This window comes from Pseudochaenichthys georgianus, chromosome 1 (assembly GCF_902827115.2).
Source record: "Pseudochaenichthys georgianus chromosome 1, fPseGeo1.2, whole genome shotgun sequence".
In the NCBI taxonomy this organism is placed as follows: domain Eukaryota; kingdom Metazoa; phylum Chordata; class Actinopteri; order Perciformes; family Channichthyidae; genus Pseudochaenichthys; species Pseudochaenichthys georgianus.
The window spans coordinates 42,818,631-42,845,389 of NC_047503.1; the positions used below are offsets into that span (position 1 = coordinate 42,818,631).

The 26,759-nt window shown below is 40.7% G+C and overlaps 1 protein-coding gene across 1 annotated transcript; it reads right to left on the reverse strand.

The window, feature by feature from the left end:
- Positions 1-7,558: 7,558 nt before the first annotated feature.
- On the reverse strand, positions 7,559-26,213 carry gtpbp2b (GTP binding protein 2b). The gene is made up of 12 exons (XM_034088099.2): positions 25,832-26,213; positions 24,569-24,595; positions 22,765-22,949; positions 21,891-22,002; positions 20,547-20,744; positions 18,390-18,564; positions 15,818-16,037; positions 15,081-15,216; positions 14,783-14,841; positions 14,425-14,596; positions 13,490-13,654; positions 7,559-10,993 (listed from the first exon to the last, which is right to left on the reverse strand). The coding sequence occupies exons 1-12, from the start codon at positions 26,018-26,020 to the stop codon at positions 10,799-10,801; spliced, it is 1,833 nt and encodes a 610-aa protein (XP_033943990.1). The 5' UTR covers positions 26,021-26,213; the 3' UTR covers positions 7,559-10,798.
- Between the last annotated feature and the right edge of the window lie 546 nt (positions 26,214-26,759).

The following is a 26,759-nucleotide window of genomic DNA, read 5'->3' on the forward strand; positions in this document are numbered from 1 at the left end:
CTGAACATCAGCAGGAGAGGACTCTTTAAAGTAGAGACACAACATACTGATATACACCTGGACATCAGCAGGAGAGGACTCTTTAAAGTAGAGACACAACATACTGATAAACACCTGGACATCAGCAGGAGAGGACTCTTTAAAGTAGAGACACTACATACTGATAAACACCTCAACATCAGCAGGAGAGGACTCTTTAAAGTAGAGACACTACATACTGATATACACCTGAACATCAGCAGGAGAGGACTCTTTAAAGTAGAGACACTACATACTGATATACACCTGAACATCAGCAGGAGAGGACTCTTTAAAGTAGAGACACTACATACTGATATACACCTGAACATCAGCAGGAGAGGACTCTTTAAAGTAGAGACACTACATACTGATATACACCTGAACATCAGCAGGAGAGGACTCTTTAAAGTAGAGACACTACATACTGATATACACCTGAACATCAGCAGGAGAGGACTCTTTAAAGTAGAGACACTACATACTGATATACACCTGAACATCAGCAGGAGAGGACTCTTTAAAGTAGAGACACTACATACTGATATACACCTGGAACATCAGCAGGAGAGGACTCTTTAAAGTAGAGACACTACATACTGATATACACCTGAACATCAGCAGGAGAGGACTCTTTAAAGTAGAGACACTACATACTGATATACACCTGAACATCAGCAGGAGAGGACTCTTTAAAGTAGAGACACTACATACTGATATACACCTGAACATCAGCAGGAGAGGACTCTTTAAAGTAGAGACACTACATACTGATATACACCTGAACATCAGCAGGAGAGGACTCTTTAAAGTAGAGACACTACATACTGATATACACCTGAACATCAGCAGGAGAGGACTCTTTAAAGTAGAGACACTACATACTGATATGCACCTGAACATCAGCAGGAGAGGACTCTTTAAAGTAGAGACACTACATACTGATATACACCTGAACATCAGCAGGAGAGGACTCTTTAAAGTAGAGACACTACATACTGATATACACCTGAACATCAGCAGGAGAGGACTCTTTAAAGTAGAGACACTACATACTGATATACACCTGAACATCAGCAGGAGAGAGCTCTTTAAAGTAGAGACACTACATACTGATATACACCTGAACATCAGCAGGAGAGGACTCTTTAAAGTAGAGACACTACATACTAATATGAACCTGAATATCATCAGGAGAGGACTCTTTAAAGTAGAGACACTACATACTGATATGACACCTGAACATCAGCAGGAGAGGACTCTTTAAAGTAGAGACACTACATACTGATATACACCTGAACATCAGCAGGAGAGGACTCTTTAAAGTAGAGACACTACATACTGATATACACCTGAACATCAGCAGGAGAGGACTCTTTAAAGTAGAGACACTACATACTGATATACACCTGAACATCAGCAGGAGAGGACTCTTTAAAGTAGAGACACTACATACTGATATACACCTGAACATCAGCAGGAGAGGACTCTTTAAAGTAGAGACACTACATACTGATATACACCTGGACATCAGCAGGAGAGGACTCTTTAAAGTAGAGACACTACATACTGATATACACCTGAACATCAGAGGAGAGGACTCTTTAAAGTAGAGACACTACATACTGATATACACCTGAACATCAGCAGGAGAGGACTCTTTAAAGTAGAGACACTACATACTGATATACACCTGAACATCAGCAGGAGAGGACTCTTTAAAGTAGAGACACTACATACTGATATACACCTGAACATCAGCAGGAGAGGACTCTTTAAAGTAGAGACACTACATACTGATATACACCTGAACATCAGCAGGAGAGGACTCTTTAAAGTAGAGACACTACATACTGATATACACCTGGAACATCAGCAGGAGAGGACTCTTTAAAGTAGAGACACTACATACTGATATACACCTGAACATCAGAGGAGAGGACTCTTTAAAGTAGAGACACTACATACTGATATACACCTGAACATCAGCAGGAGAGGACTCTTTAAAGTAGAGACACTACATACTGATATACACCTGAACATCAGCAGGAGAGGACTCTTTAAAGTAGAGACACTACATACTGATATACACCTGAACATCAGCAGGAGAGGACTCTTTAAAGTAGAGACACTACATACTGATATACACCTGAACATCAGCAGGAGAGGACTCTTTAAAGTAGAGACACTAACATACTGATATACACCTGGACATCAGCAGGAGAGGACTCTTTAAAGTAGAGACACTACATACTGATATACACCTGCAACATCAGCAGGAGAGGACTCTTTAAAGTAGAGACACTACATACTGATATACACCTGAACATCAGCAGGAGAGGACTCTTTAAAGTAGAGACACTACATACTGATATACACCTGAACATCAGCAGGAGAGGACTCTTTAAAGTAGAGACACTACATACTGATATACACCTGAACATCAGCAGGAGAGGACTCTTTAAAGTAGAGACACTACATACTGATATACACCTGAACATCAGCAGGAGAGGACTCTTTAAAGTAGAGACACTACATACTGATATACACCTGAACATCAGCAGGAGAGGACTCTTTAAAGTAGAGACACTACATACTGATATACACCTGAACATCAGCAGGAGAGGACTCTTTAAAGTAGAGACACTACATACTGATATACACCTGACATCAGCAGGAGAGGACTCTTTAAAGTAGAGACACTACATACTGATATACACCTGAACATCAGCAGGAGAGGACTCTTTAAAGTAGAGACACTACATACTGATATACACCTGAACATCAGCAGGAGAGGACTCTTTAAAGTAGAGACACTACATACTGATATACACCTGAACATCAGCAGGAGAGGACTCTTTAAAGTAGAGACACTACATACTGATATACACCTGAACATCAGCAGGAGAGGACTCTTTAAAGTAGAGACACTACATACTGATATACACCTGAACATCAGCAGGAGAGGACTCTTTAAAGTAGAGACACTACATACTGATATACACCTGAACATCAGCAGGAGAGGACTCTTTAAAGTAGAGACACTACATACTGATATACACCTGAACATCAGCAGGAGAGGACTCTTTAAAGTAGAGACACTACATACTGATATACACCTGAACATCAGCAGGAGAGGACTCTTTAAAGTAGAGACACTACATACTGATATACACCTGAACATCAGCAGGAGAGGACTCTTTAAAGTAGAGACACTACATACTGATATACACCTGAACATCAGCAGGAGAGGACTCTTTAAAGTAGAGACACTACATACTGATATACACCTGAACATCAGCAGGAGAGGACTCTTTAAAGTAGAGACACTACATACTGATATACACCTGAACATCAGCAGGAGAGGACTCTTTAAAGTAGAGACACTACATACTGATATACACCTGAACATCAGCAGGAGAGGACTCTTTAAAGTAGAGACACTACATACTGATATACACCTGAACATCAGCAGGAGAGGACTCTTTAAAGTAGAGACACTACATACTGATATACACCTGAACATCAGCAGGAGAGGACTCTTTAAAGTAGAGACACTACATACTGATATACACCTGAACATCAGCAGGAGAGGACTCTTTAAAGTAGAGACACTACATACTGATATACACCTGAACATCAGCAGGAGAGGACTCTTTAAAGTAGAGACACTACATACTGATATACACCTGAACATCAGCAGGAGAGGACTCTTTAAAGTAGAGACACTACATACTGATATACACCTGAACATCAGCAGGAGAGGACTCTTTAAAGTAGAGACACTACATACTGATATACACCTGAACATCAGCAGGAGAGGACTCTTTAAAGTAGAGACACTACATACTGATATACACCTGAACATCAGCAGGAGAGGACTCTTTAAAGTAGAGACACTACATACTGATATACACCTGAACATCAGCAGGAGAGGACTCTTTAAAGTAGAGACACTACATACTGATATACACCTGAACATCAGCAGGAGAGGACTCTTTAAAGTAGAGACACTACATACTGATATACACCTGAACATCAGCAGGAGAGGACTCTTTAAAGTAGAGACACTACATACTGATATACACCTGAACATCAGCAGGAGAGGACTCTTTAAAGTAGAGACACTACATACTGATATACACCTGAACATCAGCAGGAGAGGACTCTTTAAAGTAGAGACACTACATACTGATACACACCTGAACATCAGCAGGAGAGGACTCTTTAAAGTAGAGACACTACATACTGATAACACCTGAACATCAGCAGGAGAGGACTCTTTAAAGTAGAGACACTACATACTGATATACACCTGCAACATCAGCAGGAGAGGACTCTTTAAAGTAGAGACACTACATACTGATATACACCTGAACATCAGCAGGAGAGGACTCTTTAAAGTAGAGACACTACATACTGATATACACCTGAACATCAGCAGGAGAGGACTCTTTAAAGTAGAGACACTACATACTGATATACACCTGAACATCAGCAGGAGAGGACTCTTTAAAGTAGAGACACTACATACTGATATACACCTGAACATCAGCAGGAGAGAGCTCTTTAAAGTAGAGACACTACATACTGATATACACCTGAACATCAGCAGGAGAGGACTTTTTAAAGTAGAGACACTACATATAAATATGAACCTGAATATCATCATGAGAGGACTCTTTAAAGTAGAGACACTACATATAAATATGAACCTGAACATCAGCAGGAGAGGACTCTTTAAAGTAGAGACACTACATACTGATATACACCTGAACATCAGCAGGAGAGGACTCTTTAAAGTAGAGACACTACATACTGATATACACCTGAACATCAGCAGGAGAGGACTCTTTAAAGTAGAGACACTACATACTGATATACACCTGAACATCAGCAGGAGAGGACTCTTTAAAGTAGAGACACTACATACTGATATACACCTGAACATCAGCAGGAGAGGACTCTTTAAAGTAGAGACACTACATACTGATATACACCTGAACATCAGCAGGAGAGGACTCTTTAAAGTAGAGACACTACATACTGATATACACCTGCAACATCAGCAGGAGAGGACTCTTTAAAGTAGAGACACTACATACTGATATACACCTGAACATCAGCAGGAGAGGACTCTTTAAAGTAGAGACACTACATACTGATATACACCTGAACATCAGCAGGAGAGGACTCTTTAAAGTAGAGACACTACATACTGATATACACCTGAACATCAGCAGGAGAGGACTCTTTAAAGTAGAGACACTACATACTGATATACACCTGAACATCAGCAGGAGAGGACTCTTTAAAGTAGAGACACTACATACTGATATACACCTGAACATCAGCAGGAGAGGACTCTTTAAAGTAGAGACACTACATACTGAATATACACCTGAATATCAGCAGGAGAGGACTCTTTAAAGTAGAGACACTACATACTGAATATACACCTGAACATCAGCAGGAGAGGACTCTTTAAAGTAGAGACACTACATACTGATATACACCTGAACATCAGCAGGAGAGGACTCTTTAAAGTAGAGACACTACATACTGATATACACCTGAACATCAGCAGGAGAGGACTCTTTAAAGTAGAGACACTACATACTGATATACACCTGAACATCAGCAGGAGAGGACTCTTTAAAGTAGAGACACTACATACTGATATACACCTGAACATCAGCAGGAGAGGACTCTTTAAAGTAGAGACACTACATACTGATATACACCTGACATCAGCAGGAGAGGACTCTTTAAAGTAGAGACACTACATACTGATATACACCTGAACATCAGCAGGAGAGGACTCTTTAAAGTAGAGACACAACATACTGATATACACCTGGACATCGGCAGGAGAGGACTCTTTAAAGTAGAGACACTACATACTGATAAACACCTCAACATCAGCAGGAGAGGACTCTTTAAAGTAGAGACACTACATACTGATATACACCTGAACATCAGCAGGAGAGGACTCTTTAAAGTAGAGACACTACATACTGATATACACCTGAACATCAGAAGGAGAGGACTCTTTAAAATAGAGACACTACATACTGATATACACCTGAACATCATCAGGAGAGGACTCTTTCAAGTAGAGACACTACATACTGATATACACCTGAACATCAGCAGGAGAGAGCTCTTTAAAGTAGAGACACTACATACTGATATACACCTGAACATCAGCAGGAGAGGACTCTTTAAAGTAGAGACACTACATATAAATATGAACCTGAATATCATCAGGAGAGGACTCTTTAAAGTAGAGACACTACCTACTGATATACACCAGCAGGAGAGGACTCTTTAAAGTAGAGACACTACCTACTGATATACATCAGCAGGAGAGGACTCTTTAAAGTAGAGACACTACATACTGATATACACCTGAACACCATCAGGAGAGGACTCTTTAAAGTAGAGACACTACATACCGATATACACCTGCACATCAGCAGGAGAGGACTCTTTAAAGTAGAGACACTACCTACTGATATACACCAACAGGAGAGGACTCTTTAAAGTAGAGACACTACCTACTGATATACACCAGCAGGAGAGGACTCTTTAAAGTAGAGACACTACCTACTGATATACATCAGCAGGAGAGGACTCTTTAAAGTAGAGACACTACATACTGATATACACCTGAACACCAGCAGGAGAGGACTCTTTAAAGTAGAGACACTACATACCGATATACACCTGCACATCAGCAGGAGAGGACTCTTTAAAGTAGAGACACTACATACCGATATACACCTGAACATCAGCAGGAGAGGACTCTTTAAAGTAGAGACACTACCTACTGATATACACCAGCAGGAGATGACTCTTTAAAGTAGAGACACTACCTACTGATATACACCAGCAGGAGAGGACTCTTTAAAGTAGAGACACTACCTACTGATATACATCAGCAGGAGAGGACTCTTTAAAGTAGAGACACTACATACTGATATACACCTGAACACCAGCAGGAGAGGACTCTTTAAAGTAGAGACACTACATACCGATATACACCTGCACATCAGCAGGAGAGGACTCTTTAAAGTAGAGACACTACATACCGATATACACCTGCACATCAGCAGGAGAGGACTCTTTAAAGTAGAGACACTACATACTGATATACACCTGAACACCAGCAGGAGAGGACTCTTTAAAGTAGAGACACTACATACCGATATACACCTGAACATCAGCAGGAGAGGACTCTTTAAAGTAGAGACACTACCTACTGATATACACCAGCAGGAGATGACTCTTTAAAGTAGAGACACTACCTACTGATATACACCAGCAGGAGAGGACTCTTTAAAGTAGAGACACTACCTACTGATATACATCAGCAGGAGAGGACTCTTTAAAGTAGAGACACTACATACTGATATACACCTGAACACCAGCAGGAGAGGACTCTTTAAAGTAGAGACACTACATACCGATATACACCTGCACATCAGCAGGAGAGGACTCTTTAAAGAAATATCAGAAGGAATATGTTTCAGTCATGTTGTTTCAATGGTTTATTTATTAGTTTGAGGGACTGTCAGGAAAAACAAACTGATAAATCCACTCCTTCATGTTGAAATGTCCAGCGTCCTCGTCTTCATCGTTCTGCAGAATCAGCAGATCAACACCGCCGTCAACACACATGCAGAACCAGAATACAAAGTGCAAAGTCAACAGTATTTTGACAGTAAGCAGTTTCAAATGCTACTCAGGACCCATGGAAAGTACATTCGATATTTAGATTTACAATTGCACAGAACCTCAGAAAAATAAAATAAAATCCACACTGTATATATACTTTAAATGAAAATATTAGAGTTGATCCTGCCAGTCAGAGAGCATGCCGGTTATGAGTCGCTGCAATAAGCTGCCTGGTACATCAAACCCTACTAAAACATCAACGGATAGACGGAACAAACCGGAAACCAAGATGCAAATATTTCCGTGTCGGCCATTTGCAAATGCAGATACTGAACAACAGTTCAAAAAGCAACTTGAGTTGAAGAGCTGACCGGACGGCAGGAATCTGTACAAAGTGAACATAAGGCTGTGAAGTAGAAAACCAACGCTTTTCTCCAAAACCACTTCTCAGCTGCATTGTTTCATTCCCCATAAATAACGGATGCTTAAAACCTCCTACGACATTTCATCAATAAGTCAACCTCCCAAAATGGTGATTATTGTGGAAAAAAGACTGAAGACTGAAGACTTTCTAAGAACCTATAAGTGATCCAGATGAACGGACAGAAAGGATTCAACAAAATGATTAAAGTGAATAAAGTGCAAAAGAACGGAGTAAATGAAATGAGCCAGTCGGGTCTCTTTTAGATTGCAGTATATAATGATATACTTCTTTAAACAATGCTGTTGAATCTCATCAGTCTGAACTCTTGTGGTTTGTTCGGAGCACTGCGGGTGTCAGGAGTCATTTTGATTTAAAGGTCCCGTGTCATCATGGCCATTTCTACTGATCATAATTCCATTGTTGAGGTCTACTATAATATATTTACATTGTTCAATGTTCCAAACTCACATTGGTTTCTCAAACAGCATCTCTGTATAGTATGTGTATTCACTCTCCCCCTGTGAGCCTAGTGTGCTCTGATTGGTCGGGACGTTGCGAGGCTCGCTGCTCAGTGAGCTGGCTTAATGGTGTGGTTTCCGGGTAAGCGGGACAGCGCGAAACTCATCCTGAGCACACAAACACTCACAGCCCAAGTAAAAACAATAAGTGTGGCTTGATATTGAGTAAGAAAAAGGTTTATAACGCTGTGAGAATGGGTCTGCTGCGGAGAGCATTTCTCCGCGATCCCAACTCGTCTATTACCAGCCAGGGAGCTCTATGCAAGTCAATGGGACTCCCTGTTAGTTGAGCATTTACGCTAACGGCTCTGGTGTGTGAGGAGCTCCGCGGATTGGTCCATTTTGGTTCCCGGAAGAAGCAAATGGAAAAAGAGAAATGTCCAACGAGGCGTTCTGGGGCAGCACAGACGGGTGTTTTCTATGTTAGAGTTTTACTCGCTACAGGGTGTACTTTGAGGGTTTGTGACTCTGCAGACCGTTCACATGCAGACAAACCTTCATAACACAAAGGGGACGGGTGATAACCGGAAAAGCATGACATGGGACCTTTAACTTGTGCACACAAAAGTCTTTTATGCTCTCAGATAAAAAAATGTCACTGAAAGTGCCATAATGTAGCATCGCAGAATTCAAGTGTCATCATGAAATGCAGAGAGGTGAAGAGCTATAGCTACAAGTCAACTGCTTACTTAAGAGATGTATTTGTCGGCATTGTGTTGTCTTTTGCAGCAGCTTGTACTTGTGCAGAGCAGCTTTATATTAAACTGGATGGTGTAACGCAGCTAATGTTAAAAAGATCCTCCATTTTGAATCTCTGTTTCTAGAACAGTTACAATTCATTTATTATTGTCTTTGGCTCAAATTCATGCGTGAAAAAGACGTGGGGACTTTATTTAAACATCACAAGGCGTGTGGCGCAGTGGATTAGTGCGCTGGTGTTCGGATCAGGGGAGCACAGGTTCAAACCCCACTGCAGTCAGCATGTCGTTGTGTCCCTGAGACACTTCACCCCAAGTTGCTCCTGTGGGGATTGCCCACAGTATTGAGTATGTAAATCGCTTTGGATTCAAGCGTCTAACAGGTGACATGTCATGTGATCACATGTGTTATCTGCTCACATATATTTAGGGTTTGTCAGGTAAAATCGGAAGTGTACCGACTTGTCTCTCTGCAAAGTCAAAGCAAAACTCAAGTCCTGAGACAATTAGTTGAATAATAATTGACAAAGATCTTGATGATCTAACCGTAAATCAGTCTCTGCTTTAAGATGTGCTTCTTTTCTCCATTTTAGATCATTTTAAACTGAATATTTGGGCGTTTTATTTATTTTTAAACAAGATTTGTTTTCTTTACTATTTCTGAAGTTCTTTGGCCCAATGAATGTATTGATGACATTAGAAAGTATTTAGCAGATTAATGAAACTAAAAGTAAAGTAAATACCAGTAGCTTCAAACACCTCAGTATTAAAATCCACCTTTAAGTGCATTTCATATTCCTACATTAACTCGGTGCTGATCATAATATACAATATCCACACAAACTGTCAGACAATGACCCCTGACCCCACCTCGCTCTGCGGATTACGGTGTTTTGCAGTTCACGGGCTGAAACATGCAAAGCCATCATTACTGTATGATCCTAAATGTGTGATGGGACGACACCTCAGAAAAAAGAATCCAACTCCGAATGGAAATAATCCCCCTCTTCAGATTTCAAATAAAGTCTTAGGGTACATTCAGAGCTCAGCACAGATCCAGAGTCCCATCTTCTTCTTCATCCCTCCTCAAACACCCCCTCCCGAAATAAATAATCCTTCAGTCTTCTCATGACAGCCGCACGAGAAAAAGAGCGTCCTAAATCAACATCAGATTAAGCGTCCGGGCTTAAACCCACTGAGGTCAGGCAGCTTTAACTCAAGACACAAGCGTCTGCTGTGAAGAAGGAGATGATGATGATGATGATGATGATGATGATGATGATGATGATGATGATGATGATGATGATGATGATGATGGCTGACTCTTTGACAGAAGTGTAGATCCAGGAGGGGGGGATTAATACGGTGACATGTGGCGGGGGGGAGTGAAGCCGCTCAGCTTCGATGGCGTCTGAGCGGTCAGAGTTCTCACGTAGCTCAACATCTGTCAGATCGGGGGTTTAATGCTCCTGCTGGTTCTGGTCGTGGTTCTGGTTCTGGTCGTGGTTCTGGGAAGGGGGAAGTAGGCGGGTCACGTGACCAATGCCCTTGGTGACCCCCTCCCTGAAGAGGAGTTTAGCGCCCAGACGCAGGTACTCGGGATGTTTGATGAAGCAGAAACGAACCACGGCTCTCTCTCCGGTGCGCAGCTCGTCCTGCAGAGAGAGAGAGAGAGAGAGAGAGAGAGAGAAGTTACGTGTGTGTGTGTGTGTGTGTGTGTGTGTGTGTGTGTGTGTGTGTGTGTGTGTGTGTGTATAGAGCTCCGCACAGCACCGCGGCTGAGAAAAGATAAGGCTGAGTGAGCGTGTGTGTGTGTGTATGAGGAGCTCCGCAGATTGGTCCATTTGGACTTCGTTACGTCAGTAGGCCCCGGAAGAAGAAAAATGGAAAAATAAAAATGTCCAACGAGGCGTTCTGGGGCAGCACAGACAGGTGTTTTCTGTGTTAGAGTTTCACTCGCTACAGGGTGTGCTTTGAGGGTTTGTGACTCTGCAGACCGTTTACATGCAGAACAACCTTCATAACACACAGGGGGACGGGTCATAACCAGAAAAGCATGACATGGGCCCTTTAAGTAAAAAGTACCCATAACTAGCAGCTGTTTTAAAGAGTACCTGACCTCCCTTTAAATTAATAGAACAATAATGTCGTTGTTAGCTAATGAACGTTTCCATGCCGACCAACGGCAACATGACAACGTTTCCATTGGTCCCTCTTCTTTAGAGAAGACCAGGAAGTGATGGAGACACGGATCGTGTTCAAATCAATAGGCACGCAATGACTCTAAAGAATAATGATCACGCACCAAACACACATTCTGACTAAAGGAACCAGCTGTTTGGGAAATCAGAGAAGTAGAAAGTACAGGTATTTGAGTTCAACATGTGAGAAGTAGAAAGTACAGGTATTTGAGTTCAACATGTGAGAAGTAGAAAGTACAGGTATTTGAGTTCAACATGTAAGAAGTAGAAAGTACAGGTATTTGAGTTCAACATGTAAGAAGTAGAAAGTACAGGTATTTGAGTTCAACATGTAAGAAGTAGAAAGTACAGGTATTTGAGTTCAACATGTAAGAAGTAGAAAGTACAGGTATTTGGGTTCAACATGTAAGAAGTAGAAAGTACAGGTATTTGAGTTCAACATGTGAGAAGTAGAAAGTACAGGTATTTGAGTTCAACATGTAAGAAGTAGAAAGTACAGGTATTTGAGTTCAACATGTAAGAAGTAGAAAGTACAGGTATTTGGGTTCAACATGTAAGAAGTAGAAAGTACAGGTATTTGTGTTCAACATGTAAGAAGTAGAAAGTACAGGTATTTGGGTTCAACATGTGAGAAGTAGAAAGTACAGGTATTTCAGTTCAACATGAGAGAAGTAGAAAGTACAGGTATTTGGGTTCAACATGTAAGAAGTAGAAAGTTCAGGTATTTGAGTTCAACATGAGAGAAGTAGAAAGTACAGGTATTTGAGTTCAACATGTAAGAAGTAGAAAGTTCAGGTATTTGTGTTCAACATGTGAGAAGTAGAAAGTTCAGGTATTAGAGTTCAACATGTGAGAAGTAGAAAGTTCAGGTATTAGAGTTCAACATGTAAGAAGTAGAAAGTTCAGGTATTTGTGTTCAACATGTAAGAAGTAGAAAGTACAGGTATTTGAGTTCAAAATGTAAGAAGTAGAAGTAAAAAGTCGTCAGAAAAATAAGTAGTGGAGTAAAGTACTGATACCAGAAAAATGTACTTAAGTACAGTAACGAACTATTTGTACTCCTCCCCCTGAGTAAAGCAGACACTAGAGGGAGATCACATGGTCTGTGTCGGGTCCGTAAAACTCAATTTCACTAAGGGCCTCACAAGGAGATTGTAATCACATTAAGAGCTGGTCGATAAATAGACTTGTATTGAATTGAAAAAACAACAATAAATTATCTCTGATTATATTGATGCTTATCCAATAAAGAGTGGCGCAACAATGAGTCCTAAATCCCGGATAATGAGTTTGTTGACAGTTAAATGCTAAATTGGCCTAGAATAATACGGCACCACGGCACCACGCTATATATCACATACTCACCATACTAGCCTCATAATTACATTTGAACAATTAGGCTAAGATAAAGTCAATAGTTGTGGGTATTGACTTTTTGTTTAAGTCAAAGGTCTTTGAGGCCGGGCTTCTGACATGCAATCAATCGTCTGCATCTACACGATAGAAATTACAAATAAACGTTGCAGTCAACCATGCAGTTTAACACACCTTCAATAGTGTTTCATTGTTTATCTTCACAGTCTATTGTATATTTTCTACTTTTTAATTCTATTTTGAGAAGTTCAAATTCTAGTATTGTTTATTTCTACTCTTTCATTTTCTACTTGTGCAATGCCTAGTTTTTTATACTGCTGCAACGCAAAATATTCCCAATTTGGGATCAATAAAGTACCTCTTAGTTATCTTATATTACCTATTTCAGCCACATATGTCGACTGGCCTATTTCCTCACATCTCTTTTGTGATGAAAGATTAAAAAAATTGTCTTTCAGGCCAAAATGTATTGATCCAAAATGTAATATGCTGGATCAATATTTGCTTGGATGCCGCATTTGTCCCCTGGGCCCTTTACTTTGACACATGGTCTCTAAATATGACCTCCAGACCGACCTTCCCATGAAGGCACTCCACTGTGGCCGTCTGCCGGACGTTGCCCACGTGCACGGTGACCTGCGACCCCCGGCGAAACGTCTTGGCGTGGAAGAGCAGGACGATGGCGGCTTCAAACTGACAGCAGATGGTCGGGTTCATCTTGGGACTGACCATCACCATGCCCTGCAACAGCCAATCACACGTCAGTGTCAAAACACACTGTCACGGCTGCACCCAATACTGAGAGAGCTCCATTCGTAACCAAGACATTTGAATATAAATCAACATATGTATGCAGCGCAGATTCTTTTCATTTTGCATGTCTATTCATTATGTTTAAATTCAGATAAAGACACGTTCTCACTAGTTCTATTAGATTTGTACATTATTGTTTCTGGGTGATAACAAAGTGACCAGTTTAAATGAAAGGTTTTATTTCTTTAATATATTTATATTTTGCTGCAAGAACAAATGTGAAGGTCTGAGATCAGTCAGTAGCAGAGCTGTGAAGTCATTACACACAAGTGATGTTACTCAGCTGTGCTCTGAGCTTAAGATGTGCAATATTTCCTGAGTCAAAGAGCTTATAGTATGTTGGATGGAAACGCTACCATGTAAACATTGTAATTATAATTTTAGGAGAGCATGCTAACGTAATGAATCCGCGCCTTATCAGTTCACATTCACTTTCAATTTTCGTTTAGTTAAGGCAACACAGAGCCCAGATGATTCTTTACACAATGGAGTAAAGAGAGAAAAGCGTTGAAGACAAACCATTCATTCTTTAAAACAACTTATTAAATCAATTAAAAGAGATACATGTTTGTAGGATTTAAAGTTTCTTAGACTTTGATTGGTGGTGATCAGGAAGAAGGACCTCAATCTGTGCTCTCTGTTTCCAAACATAACACCACGCATGCACTGTAAAGTCTTAGGGTCCTGTGACCTCTGACCTTGCGCAGCAGCGAGCGGTCGAAGCTCCCCAGAGCCAGCGTGGCGGCCTGCCCGGCTCTCAGCACCCTGCAGGCGGAGCGGTTCCTCTGGATGCTGCCCACCTTCAGGCGCAGGAAGCGGCCCTCGTCTGTCGGACCGACCACCAGCCGCTCGCCCTCCCTGCACACACCGCTGAACACACACATCAGGGTTACTACTGCAACACACACATCAGGGTCATTACTGCTACTTCAAGGCGTGTGTATCTGCACAGTCCACACACACAGCAGCCATACAAAACCGGTTTATTTTAATCCTTAAAAACGTAACTTTACGGAGACATTTTTAAACCTCATATGATCTGTGTTTTGTTCTTACCTGTACAGAGTTCCTCCCACTACTGTCCCAACATCAGGAACTGAGTAGATCTCATCCACCTGCAAACATACACACACACACACACACACACACACACACACACACGGTCACACACTCACGTTTTATATTCAAGGACTTTTCCAAAGAACCCCGGATTCAGTAGGAACCTCAAAAGGCTGTTTATGGGGTAAAATGCAGTTGCCACACAGTGAGTTACAGTGTGTGTGTGTGTGTGTGTGTGTGTGTGTGTGTGTGTGTGTGTGTGTGTGTGTGTGTGTGTGTGTGTGTGTGTGTGTACCTGGAACTCAGTGAGCTGCTGCATCAGCTCCTCCTGCTCCTTGCTGTTGCTCAGTGGAGGGAGGATGTTCAGGAAAACCTTCAGCAGCTCCAGACTCTCTCCAGACACACTGGACAGGGTGAAGATGGGCGTGATGCTGCGCACACACACACACACACACACACACACACACACACACACACACACACACACACACACACACACACACACACACACACACACACACACACACGCTGTCACTACACCAGGTGACGTTGGTGCTCTGGCTCTGCTAGACCCATATACACATGCTTTTAAACCTAAGTGAGTAATACCGACAGACAGCGACTGAATTTGTATTTATGTGAACAAAATAGAAGCTGTTGTATTTGGAATCTTAGCAGTGTTTGTACCCACTATGCCGATTTAGTGAATTATGCAGTATTCACAATACAGTATTTGCAATACATGTACCCACCATTCAGACTGCAGTATTTGAAGTATTAATAGCAGTTTCAACAGACTTTGTACCGACCTTGCAATCTAAGTGAACGGCTGAGGTAATAATATTAGTAGTGTTGTAACTTGCATGCAGATTGAGTAACAGTATTAGTAGCAGTATAAGCAGTATTTGTACTCGCCACTCCGACTGGGTGAACTGCTGCAGTAGTAGTAGTATTAGTAGTACTTGTACTCACCACTCAGACTGGGTGAACTGCTGCAGTATTAGTAGTAGTATTAGTAGTACTTGTACTCACCACTCAGACTGGGTGAACTGCTGCGCGGCGGTCACAGCATCATCAGCCCCAGACACCATCAGAGGGATCTTGTTGCAGCCCGGCTGCTTCAGGAGTCGCTCCAGCTGACGGACCGTTCTCTCCACGGTGCCGCGGGAGCACAGGTCCACTTTACTGACCACGATGAAGATGGGAACTTTCAGCGCCATGGCGAGGCCCAGGTGCTCCCGGGTGGTGCCGGCTGGACGGAGGAGAGCGGGAACACTGTGAGCATGCTGGCATCAGAATAAAGGACTTCATTACCCAGAAACCAGCTGGCAGCTACCAGGAGAGAATGATATTTTGATATTTGATATACTTTATTAATCCCGGTGGGGAAATTGTTTCTCTGCATTTGACCCATCCTAGTGTTAGGAGCAGTGGGCTGCCATTTTGAACAGCGCCCGGGGAGCAGTGTAGGGAACGGTGCCTTGCTCAGGGACACCTCGGTAGCACTTGGTCTTGCCGGGACTTGAACTGGTGACCTTCCAGTTGCCAAGCCAAGTCCCTGTGGACTTCGCCACCACCGCCAGAATCTCACGCAAACAGCGGTTTTATGTGTCAAGTTATTTTATTTTTTGTATTACTTATTGTTTATTTGTATGCTTGTATTCTATTTGAAATCAGCAACTCATAGTTTGTTATGAAGTCAAGTCTAAAAATGCTTTTAGGTTCTTCTCAATTATACACTATTAAGACACAAGGGTTACAGGGTTTCTGCAAGGCTCAGTTTTGTTCATTTAAATGTAAGAATGTTAAGGTATTTTTAATTTCTGTTTCAAGAACATATTGGCAAAGTATGTTTGAAAACCACTAGTTAGTTATATGAATGATTTATTATTATAACCCATTCTATCAGTACTTTCCAGCAGGATTTTCATGATATATCTAATGAATTGAATGCAGCCTGGAACACGTGGCATGAAATGGATTGTGTAACTATTTTTAAAATCCTGATTCCTCCTAAAATCTTAATTTATCTATTTTATGATCTTTCTTTCCCATATTTAATAATTGACTGAGTTCTAATAATAAACCCGCTCTCGCTCAGAATAATCTCATTCAAACACGGATCACTTCTGACCTCTAGTGGTGACTTTACTGTATTGTTCATTTCTCCTCCAGCATGATGGATATATGGTATTGAATGTTTAGGGACGATTTGGAATAAAAGCTAAAGGCACTTCTTACATATTGATAGTGAATATAATCACCAGTTCACCTTTGTGAGGTGGGTATGGAAGACAGGGGATATATTTCTGTGCACATTGTATTAAATTGATCATTTCATTTGTCATTAAATTAAGATTTTGAATGCATTTTTGTTCTCCGCAACTTATTTTTGGACAGCGCGTCAGACAAAGGAAACCAGGCCCTCGGCCGCTGTTTTCCTGAAGTCGCTGCAAAAATGTAAACTTTCGTATTAAAGTGCAATACTAGTGTGCATGTAAACATAGTCAATGTCTACTCTATACTAACACACCATGGCAGAAGAAGTCATATCTCCGACCCGAGAGGTACCCAGAACGTCTTTAAAATCAATGTTGTGATTTCAAGTTTAAAGGCTTTTATTGCCATGTGTACATACTGTAGCTACAGTGCCGTTATGTCGATGACAATCTTAGGTCACATACTTATGTAAATATAATACCTTGATTTATATCTTGTTATTGCTAATTTGTAAATTCAACATGTATATTTTCTACTTTCTTGTTTCTTTTAATTTGTATAGTACAATGCCGTGTCTTTTGATGCTGCTGCAACACAAGCATTTCCCAAATTGGGATCAATAAAGTACTATCTTATCTAATCTTATCCTCCAACAGTGCAACACAATAAAACAGATAAAATAGTGCAAGTAAATCAAATAAAAAAAATGTTGAATAAAATATAAATTAATAAATAAATTGAAAAAAATTGAAATAAATTGAATAGAATGTCTCTGCTTCCTGTGTGTAATGTGTGTGTGTGCAGCTCACTTAGGGTTGGGTACCGAAATCCGGTTCCGGTTCGGAACAGTTTCCAACATTTCGATTCCATCGGTATCGTTTAGAAGTGTTAGTTTCGGTTCGGCTTATCGATTCCTAAGGAAATGCATCTCGCCGCTTTCTGTACTGTTAGACGGGGACGGGGCGTGTAGCGAGCACAGTGGCAGGTTTGGGAAGCAGAACTCGGTTCAGACTAGTAAGAACAAATAACAATTGTTCGGTAGCCTACCCGGATTTATAAGTTGTGAGGACAGGAGGACCGCAGCTCTCTCTCTCTGCTCCGGGTCAGCGTCTCTCTCTCTCTCTCTCTCTCTCTCTCTCTCTCTCTCTCTCGACACACACACAGCGGCTCCGCTTCCCGTTTAACAGCCTCATCTTTGTCAACCTTTCTTATGTTCTTTCTCTCTTTCTTATTGTATTCAATAACCGTAACAAAATGAAACAGTATTAAGTGATTTGTAAATAGGAATACAGATATGACTTAATGTTTTCATAAATATATTTTTCTGCCGGTGAAAATGGCAGTGATTTTGTTTCTTCCTGTGTGTAAAGTGTGTGCGGCTCACCGATGCCGGTGTTGGCGCTCACCACCAGCATGGCGAAGTCGGGGCAGTAGCTGGTGAGGCCGAAGATGGTCGTCTTCAGATACTTGTGGTGCCCGGCCAGGTCGATGAAGGTGATCATCTTAGAGGAGCTCTCACAGATCTGCTCCGCGGTCCGAGACTCGCTGTAGTTCACGACCTGCAACACAACACAGGTCATCAGACTCTTTCACATAACTCTCAAACTTTGGAACAGCTTCCAGTGTCATCATCATATATTCATCAGATTGGATATCCCCAGGTTTAATATTTAAAAAGTATGTATTAAACCTGGGGGCAATCCATGTGTAGCTTGACAAAGGAAGCATTCAGTGTATACAATTATATTAAACTGTTTGTTTCATATTGATATTTTGTATATGTTAAAGGTAAGTTTGAGAAACCGGCTCGAGATACACTTGTTATATTCCATGGAATGCTCTTAACATCCCGATAGCAATGAATATCTCAAGTGCTTTGACAAAAAATCCATAAAAAAATGTATCTGTGGAAGCCGTGGCGCTGTAAAAAGCACGACCAATCATCTGAGCCGGCCCGGTTAAAGTAACTGGATGGCCTCCCTGCCTGTCAGCCTTCCATCGGGGCACAAACTTACCTCGTGCCCTCATTGGTCATGTGCGCGTTCCTGTGTGTTGGAGGAGGGGCTCTGTGAGGAAGTGGCAGATTTTTTCCGGTTGTGTATTTTCAAATTCTAGCGATCTCGAGCTGGTTTCTCCAAAATTACCTACCCCACTTTTAAGGTTTAAGTTTGAACACTAAACACTTAACAATCTGTGTAAATTAAATGTATTTTACTTTATTTCATACAAATTGAACTAGGTTACTGTTTGAATCTTATGAAGAAAAAACATATTAGAAATGAAATCATTAATTAAGCTGCAAACTGCATCTTGAGTTTGGTTTTTGTGTTTCCTGTTTTATTTTGTAGTAAACTTCCTTTTGTCTTGTCTTGTTTCACTTCCTGTCGTTTTCCCGCCCTTAATGATTGTCTGATTCTTTCCACCTGTGTGTGTCTTGTAGATGTGATTGGTCTGTGTGTATATGCCTGTCTTTCCCAGTGATCTCCTTTAGTTTGTCGTCACCTTGGTGTCTTTCTGCTCCTCACAGTTTCTTCACGCTTTGTTCTTTGTTTTGCCACTTAGCCTTTGTATTACCTTAGCTTAGCCTGTTACCTTAGCTTAGCCTGTTACCTTAGCTTAGCCTGTTACCTTAGCTTAGCCTGTTACCTTAGTTTAGCCTGTTACCTTAGCTTAGCCTGTTACTTTAGTTTAGCCTGTTACCTTAGCTTAGCCTGTTACCTTAGCTTAGCCTGTTACCTTAGTTTAGCCTGTTACCTTAGCTTAGCCTGTTACCTTAGCTTAGCCTGTTACCTTAGCTTAGCCTGTTACCTTAACTTAGCCTGTTACCTTAGCTTAGCGTGTTACCTTAGCTTAGCCTGTTACCTTAGCTTAGCCTGTTACCTTAGCTTAGCCTGTTACCTTAGCTTAGCCTGTTACCTTAGCTAAGCGTGTTACCTTAGCTTAGCCTGTTACCTTAGCTTAGCCTGTTACCTTAGCTTAGCCTGTTACCTTAGCTTAGCCTGTTACCTTAGCTTAGCCTGTTACCTTAGTTGTGGGTTGACCAGTTTATTGTAGCAGCTTTTTATGTTAATAAAGTTATTAAGAACTGCCTCCATTTTGCTCTGTGTGTGGGTCTACAGAACATATAGCTATAGATAGATATGTATATTCAAATTACAATAGTAAACTTTATTGATCCCATGTTGAAATGTCACAATCAACCTGGAAGTGTGTAAAAAAGCATCTCCTTTACCAGCATCATCAATACGTTGATTCACAGCTATTTAAGTAACTTTGATGATCATGCTTTGGACCTTTTACTTAAGTGAAAACAAAAAGTGTGGATTTTATTTAAATGTATTGTCTGGTGTTTTTAGATATTCTGTACTTTGATATTAACGCTTCAACTGTCTCTGCCCGTGGTGTAAAGGAACCTGATAGTCTTTAAAAGTATAAGACCTTAGTTTTAGTCATTTTCTGGTGGCGAAACTCCCCCAGGTGGCAACCTCTTACACATAGCCACCCCGCCCCCCCCCCCTCTCTCCTTCAGTGTCTCTCTCACCTCTCCTTTGCTGTTGAAGCCGAGGATCTCGAAGCTGATGCTGGAGGTGCGTCCGGTCTGGATCTCGTGCAGATGTCTGAAGAGGTTGAGCCGCGCTCGGCCTCGCCCGTTGTCCAGCTCGCCCTGCGTCAGGACGCCCAGCAGCGTCGACTTCCCCGAGTCCACGTTCCCCAGAACCGCCACCCGCAGGTCCAGGAACTGCCCCAGTCCAAAACAACATGACGCAGGAGAGGGGTCACAGTCTACTCTCTACTACAAGCCTGTTTAAAAAGAAGGCCTGCTGCTGCCTGCAGGTGAGGTACATTTCAGGGGAGGTTAGGGATGGGTGACATGGAGAGAATCAAATATCACACTGACACCAATCTATACACACAACGTCTACTGCGAGTCTGTCCGTCCTGGAGAGGGAGCCTCCTCTGTTGCCTCTCCAAGTTGTATACCATTAAGTGTGGGGTTTCTTGGTGAGTTTTTCCTCGTTTGCTGCAGGTCTAAGTACACACTGTGAAGCACTCTATATATATAAAAATCAAACTTGATAGATTTATTGGTCATTAATATCAATATTGCAACAGTCATAGGTTTGACTGGTGCTTTCCAAAAAGAATTACTCAATGAAATGTTGATTGAAAAATCATTAGTTAAGTGGATATAATGACTAAGCGGTAGAAAGGCTAATATAGAAGCACTAAAACTAACGCTTATGCTATATTACGATATTAGAAATGAGATGATATCTAGTCTCATATCACAGTATCGACATGATATTGCTCCGCCCTAGGTGAGGTTTGTTCACGTTGTCGTCCTTTTGAATGTTTTAGGGCCTTTTCACAGTGTTTAGACTAAGTAAGACTCAGTGTGGACGATACAGCCGCATCATCACACTTTTGAGGAGGTGGTACGGTTCTAAATGTAATCTAGAGCTGGTTGTTTGTGGCGTAAACGATCACCTCGCAAATAATTATTGCAATCTGAGAAATAATGTGATGTCTGACCTGAAATGGCTTCTTGATATTTGAGCAGATAGGAGCTTCTTCTGGCGTTTTTATTTTGTGTACGTTAAGATAAGATAAGATAAGATGAACCTTTATTAATCCCCGAGGGGAAATTCAGTTGTACAAAAGCAGCAACAGGGTAAGCGTGAAAAATAGTACAGCAAAGATTCACACAGATCAATAAAATCTAAAATCTAAAATGACGTTATTGCTTTGACACATCCAACCAATGAGAGGAGAGAACGTTCTCACCTGGCTTTCAGTTCGACTCATCCCAATTTAGACCGGAGTAAACGCACTAAAGGTTTAAAAGCCTTTTTCAGCTCATACAAAACCTGGAAGACGGACTCACCTGCTGATCATCGGGAACTTTTCGGACCAGGACTTCTGCGATTTTACGAGTATTCCTGTCCAAGTCGTAGTCCACCTCTCTCTCTCGGAGGAGAGTAATGTCCGCACCGACTCTGATGAGACACGGAAACCAGATCAGACCTCTTACAAAACACTTGACACCATCGTCCACCATTTTCCAAAGTAGATCATCAGTTTGGAGAATATTTTATTACTTGGCTGTTTGAATTTATTTTAGTGCACAAATGAAAAACGGATGTGAAACCTGCAGGAGGTCAATCACAGTAAACAAATCAGTGGCTCCTTTTATTTGTATCAATACAACAAAAATGAAATGCACAAAAAAGAGTTTGATAGAAAAGGGATATTCTATTTCCGACATTACCCTCATGGTAACCAAATGACTCCATCTTACCAAATCAGACTTGTTAATCGTCTGATTCTTTTCTTACAAACCAGCCAAAAGTGCATTTCTTTTTAACACACACTTCCCAAAAACTGGCACTCTAAGGGTCGCAGATTAAGCTAAGGATCACATTTCAAGAAATCTTCGAGAGCAGGTGCCGTTCATCAGACTGAAACGAGAAATTAACGACAATTGTGTCTACTGAGTGAAACACTAACGGACCGCACAAGAAAAAAAGTAAGAAAAACTTTAGGATAAAAGCCGCAAATGTTCTTTTATGTGAGACTTTCGGCTTTCCTTATTTTTAGAGTTCACAAAAACCTTTTAAACTTGTATATTTTAGAGATACCTTTCCACCCAGAGGTGCTGATACAGACTCAAATCAACGATACTTTTGTCTACTAATGGGAGAGTTTGGTGAATTTAACTGGACACACTAACTAACAGACTCTGAAATCACGTGACCTACTTCTCTGCCATCCTCTTGAGGGTCTTCAGCGAGGCCCTCATGTCGGCCTCGCTCAGGCCCACCAGCAGCCCGTTGTCCTCCACTCCGATCTGATACACCGCCTCGCCGCGGCCCTCCTGAAGACGCCACTTCAGCTGCGTGGCCAGGTGCTCGAACCGGTACTGGGTGGGGTTCACCAGCTTCAACTACACAGAGATGGCAAAAGTACACACATCCTTCACTCAAGTAGAAGTACAGATACTCGTGTTCAAAAATACTCTGGTAGAAGTACTGACTAAACTTCTTTACTCAAGTAAAAGTAAGGAAGTATGAGCTTTGAAGTGTACTTCAGTAGAAAGTACCCATAACTACCAGCTGTTTTAAAGAGTACCTGACCTCCCTTTATATTAATAGAACAATAATGTCATTGTTAGCTAATGAATGTTTCCATGCCGACCGACGGCAACATGACAACGTTTCCATTGGTCCCTCTTCTTTAGAGAAGACCAGGAAGTGATGGATACACGGATCGTGTTCAAATCAATAGGCACGCAATGACTCTAAAGAATAATGATCACGCACCAAACACACATTCAAACTAAAGTAAATATCCACAGAGCCTGACTGATCAAACATGTGGGGCTGCAACAGAAATGTATTAATAGATTTGTCTAAACATCAGAAATATGTTTGTATTACTGACACTAACATCTACACATTTCCTGTGAGTTTTGACCACCTCATTTATTTGTACCCTGTAAAATCAAAAAAAATGTATGACCAAATTAAGACCCTTTTTTATTCTGTGTTTAACCTAAAAGACAAAAAGAAAATAAGTAGCAGATTTAATCCCTAAAATATTGATGTGGGCCTCAAATATCCACTTAACACTATAAAATACAAATATTACAAATATATCAAACATCAAATATGTTATTCAAAAAAGATTTATATATGTTGTGTGTGTGTGTATATATAAATGCAATTGCAATAAATAGTATAATAACTATTATTATTATTTCATGTGATTATTATCATAGAATATCAAGTACTTTAGTGGTTAATGGAACTAAAATCATAGTGAGATTTGCTGGTTTTAAGATTGAAGGTAATGTGAAGTCTGTCCTGAGGGTGACACTAAAGGAAAGGTCATATGTTAATAACATTTTAATATATTGAGATCTTGGTCCAGACAAACGTGTGCAACAGAGTAGACGGACTGTCAGCTGAAGATGTTTTTATACAGCTGTAGCAGAATAAAACTTTTAAGGCTCTGTAACAGCGTTTTGTTGATCATGTTTCCCTCCTAACTTCAGCACAGTCCTGTTAAGATAAGAGAGACCGTAAACAGAGAGGACCGAGGTACAAAGTCTGTTGTGGTTTTTATGGAACATTTTTATGGCAAGAAACAAGAGTCATAGCTTAACGAGCTTAAACCAAATTAAAGTGGTCAAATATAATGGAATATAAATAAAGGAAAAATTGTTTTAAAGTTAAATTCAGTCAGTAGTGTTTCCTGCATGTTTTAATAACACATATCATTAAATGTAATACCTGTGTTATGATCATACTGTCCTGTATGGAAGACATCGAAAAGCCAGTATGGATTTTAAGAATTGTTTGTTTATTGACATTTATTACATCCCATTTTTGTCGGTAATTCCCAGAAGAGCTGCACCCCAAATCTGTCCCGACAAATCATCTCGTTCAGCATTCAGAGAGGAATTACAGAAGTAGATGTACATTCAGCGTGTTCAGCGGTTCATAGTTGAAGTGCAAAGCCTGCAATAGACTAAATCAGAGCAGTAAATAAAGAGTTAGTTACCTTGTACTCAATGTTTCCTTCTTCAGCCTGGAAATAGTGGAGAGAAAGAAGACGTATGAGGACAACAGACAAATGGTTAAAGGACTCAACTTAAAATGTAAACATGAAAAGCGCAAAAAAGTATATGCTCCCTTAATTGAGCGTTCTGTCTGACAAATAGTTCTGCAATCAATAATCATGATCAAGTAATTTTGTATATATGATTCTGAAATGGGACATTACACACAATAAGTACTTTTACTGTTGGTACTTTTAGTATATTTTGATGCTGCTGTAATTTTGATGCCAGTAGTTTTACTTAAAGTTAGATTTTGAATGCACTTTTACTCTAGTAAAGCATCTGAATACTTCTTCCAGCCCATCAGTAGTTGGCTTGAGAGAGATTGATGAAGTCTTGTGCAATAAACATGCAATGTGCAACACAAACACTTATTTGCAATTTGACTGGTGCTATAATTACTTCATGTAAAAAATACATATTTTCATAATTGTCCCTAACTTTTTTTTTTTATTAAAGTCGCAATACTTTAATATGCAATGTGTCACTTGGTTGTACTTACATTGATGCTACTAGCCATGGTTGTGTACTTATTTGTCTTTATTTTATTACTTATGTGTGCTTTTCCTTATTATCGCATGCCTTTTTTCTACCTGCTATGCCACTTTTGCTGTAACACTGTACATGTCCCTGCTGTGGGACAAATAAATGAATTCTGATTCTGGTTCCTTAAGTAAAAGTAGAAGTACCAGAGTGTAGGAATACTCTGTTACAAGTAAAAGTGCTGCACTCAAAATGTACTAAAGTAAAAGTACGAAAGTATTTACATCAAAATATACTTAAAGTACCAAAGGTTCTCATTGTGCAGATTGGTCCATTTCAGAATAATACGATTTGTTTTATAATTATTGATCATTAAAGTGTTCTCAAAGCTGCAGGGTAGCTTGTGAATTTACTCCAGGTGAAACAAAATCTGATTTAAGAGTTGATTATATTTTAAATCATTAATCCAGATCTGCAAAGTAACTAAAGGTAGGCTATTAGATACATGTAGTGGAGTAGAAGTACAAAGTAGAATAACATGGAAATACTCAAGTAAAGTACAAGTATATCAACATGTTACTTAAGTACAGTACTCGAGTAAATCTACTTGGTTACTTCCCACCTCTGTGTATCAGTAGTTAGCTTTAAACTAGCAGGGTTTACTGCAGCACTATTAGCTTTGTTGCTACTTTAGCAGGCTTGATGTCCCGGATGTTAGCTACCTCCGGTGGGAAATACGGTGGTGGTGTTTTGTTGTTCCTGATGTTCTTTTTATTCCGTCTTTTCCTGCCTCGTTTGCCTCTTTTCGTTCTCGACTTTTTCGACGTTTTCTTCCCGGTATTCCCGGAGCCCTGTCCGTGTCTGGTGTGTCCGGGCGACACTGCACCATTCCCGGATAAATCCACCATCATGGAGCTCAGGATGCCACCGAGAGCAGTGTGAACTCACGGTGATAATATAACCTGTAGTAAGAATAATAAATCTCCTCTTTCTGTCATTGCATCTATGAAAACACACGGCCTGCCTGCGTGAAAAAGCTGCAGCGGAGGATGCTCTCTCCTCAGCATCACAACAAGACACCAGGAAGAGCCGATTTGAAGCCGATTTCTGTGAATGGACGTAGTGGCCAAACGGTGGTACTACAACTTCAGTGACGTAATTTTGACATTTAGAAAGTGCAGCATTGACTTGCATTGGGAAAGAGTAGTCTGTAAATCAGCATATAATTATTTTTTAACTCAATAAACTACCCAGCACGAACACTTTTACAGTCCTTATTCAAATTATTAGGGTCTAAACGTTTTAAATGGGCTAAAAGTTGAACCCAGAGTTATTTTATCCCTTCATTTGACTGAGCCGAGAGCAGGAGGCGGGGCTTAAGGGAAACTCCACTGCGCATGCTCTGTGGGCCCGCTGATCCGGGTACTTTCTGAATCTACGGTCGCTTCCTTTTGGGCTTCATGCGCCACTGAGCCACTCTCATAGAAATGAACCGGTCACCGCCTCCAACGCGTATCCAGCTTCTTTACTTTTCCTCTTTATTTAAGCACTTAGAGCCCCAGGAAATGCGCTATATAAATAACATGCGTTGTTATTATTTATTCAAGAACATATATGGTCATCATATCTTGTTTTTCAATGTAAATACTG

Coding starts and splice junctions, on each gene's coding strand:
- gtpbp2b (XM_034088099.2), bottom strand. CDS start 26,020: ATGATGGTGGATTTATCCGGGAATGGTGCAGTGTCGCCCGGACACACC. Junction 24,596..25,831: donor CACCGTATTTCCCACCGGAG/GTAGCTAACATC, acceptor CACTATTTCCAG/GCTGAAGAAGGAAACATTGA. Junction 10,994..13,489: donor TGGAGTGCCTTCATGGGAAG/GTCGGTCTGGAG, acceptor CTCTCTCTGCAG/GACGAGCTGCGCACCGGAGA.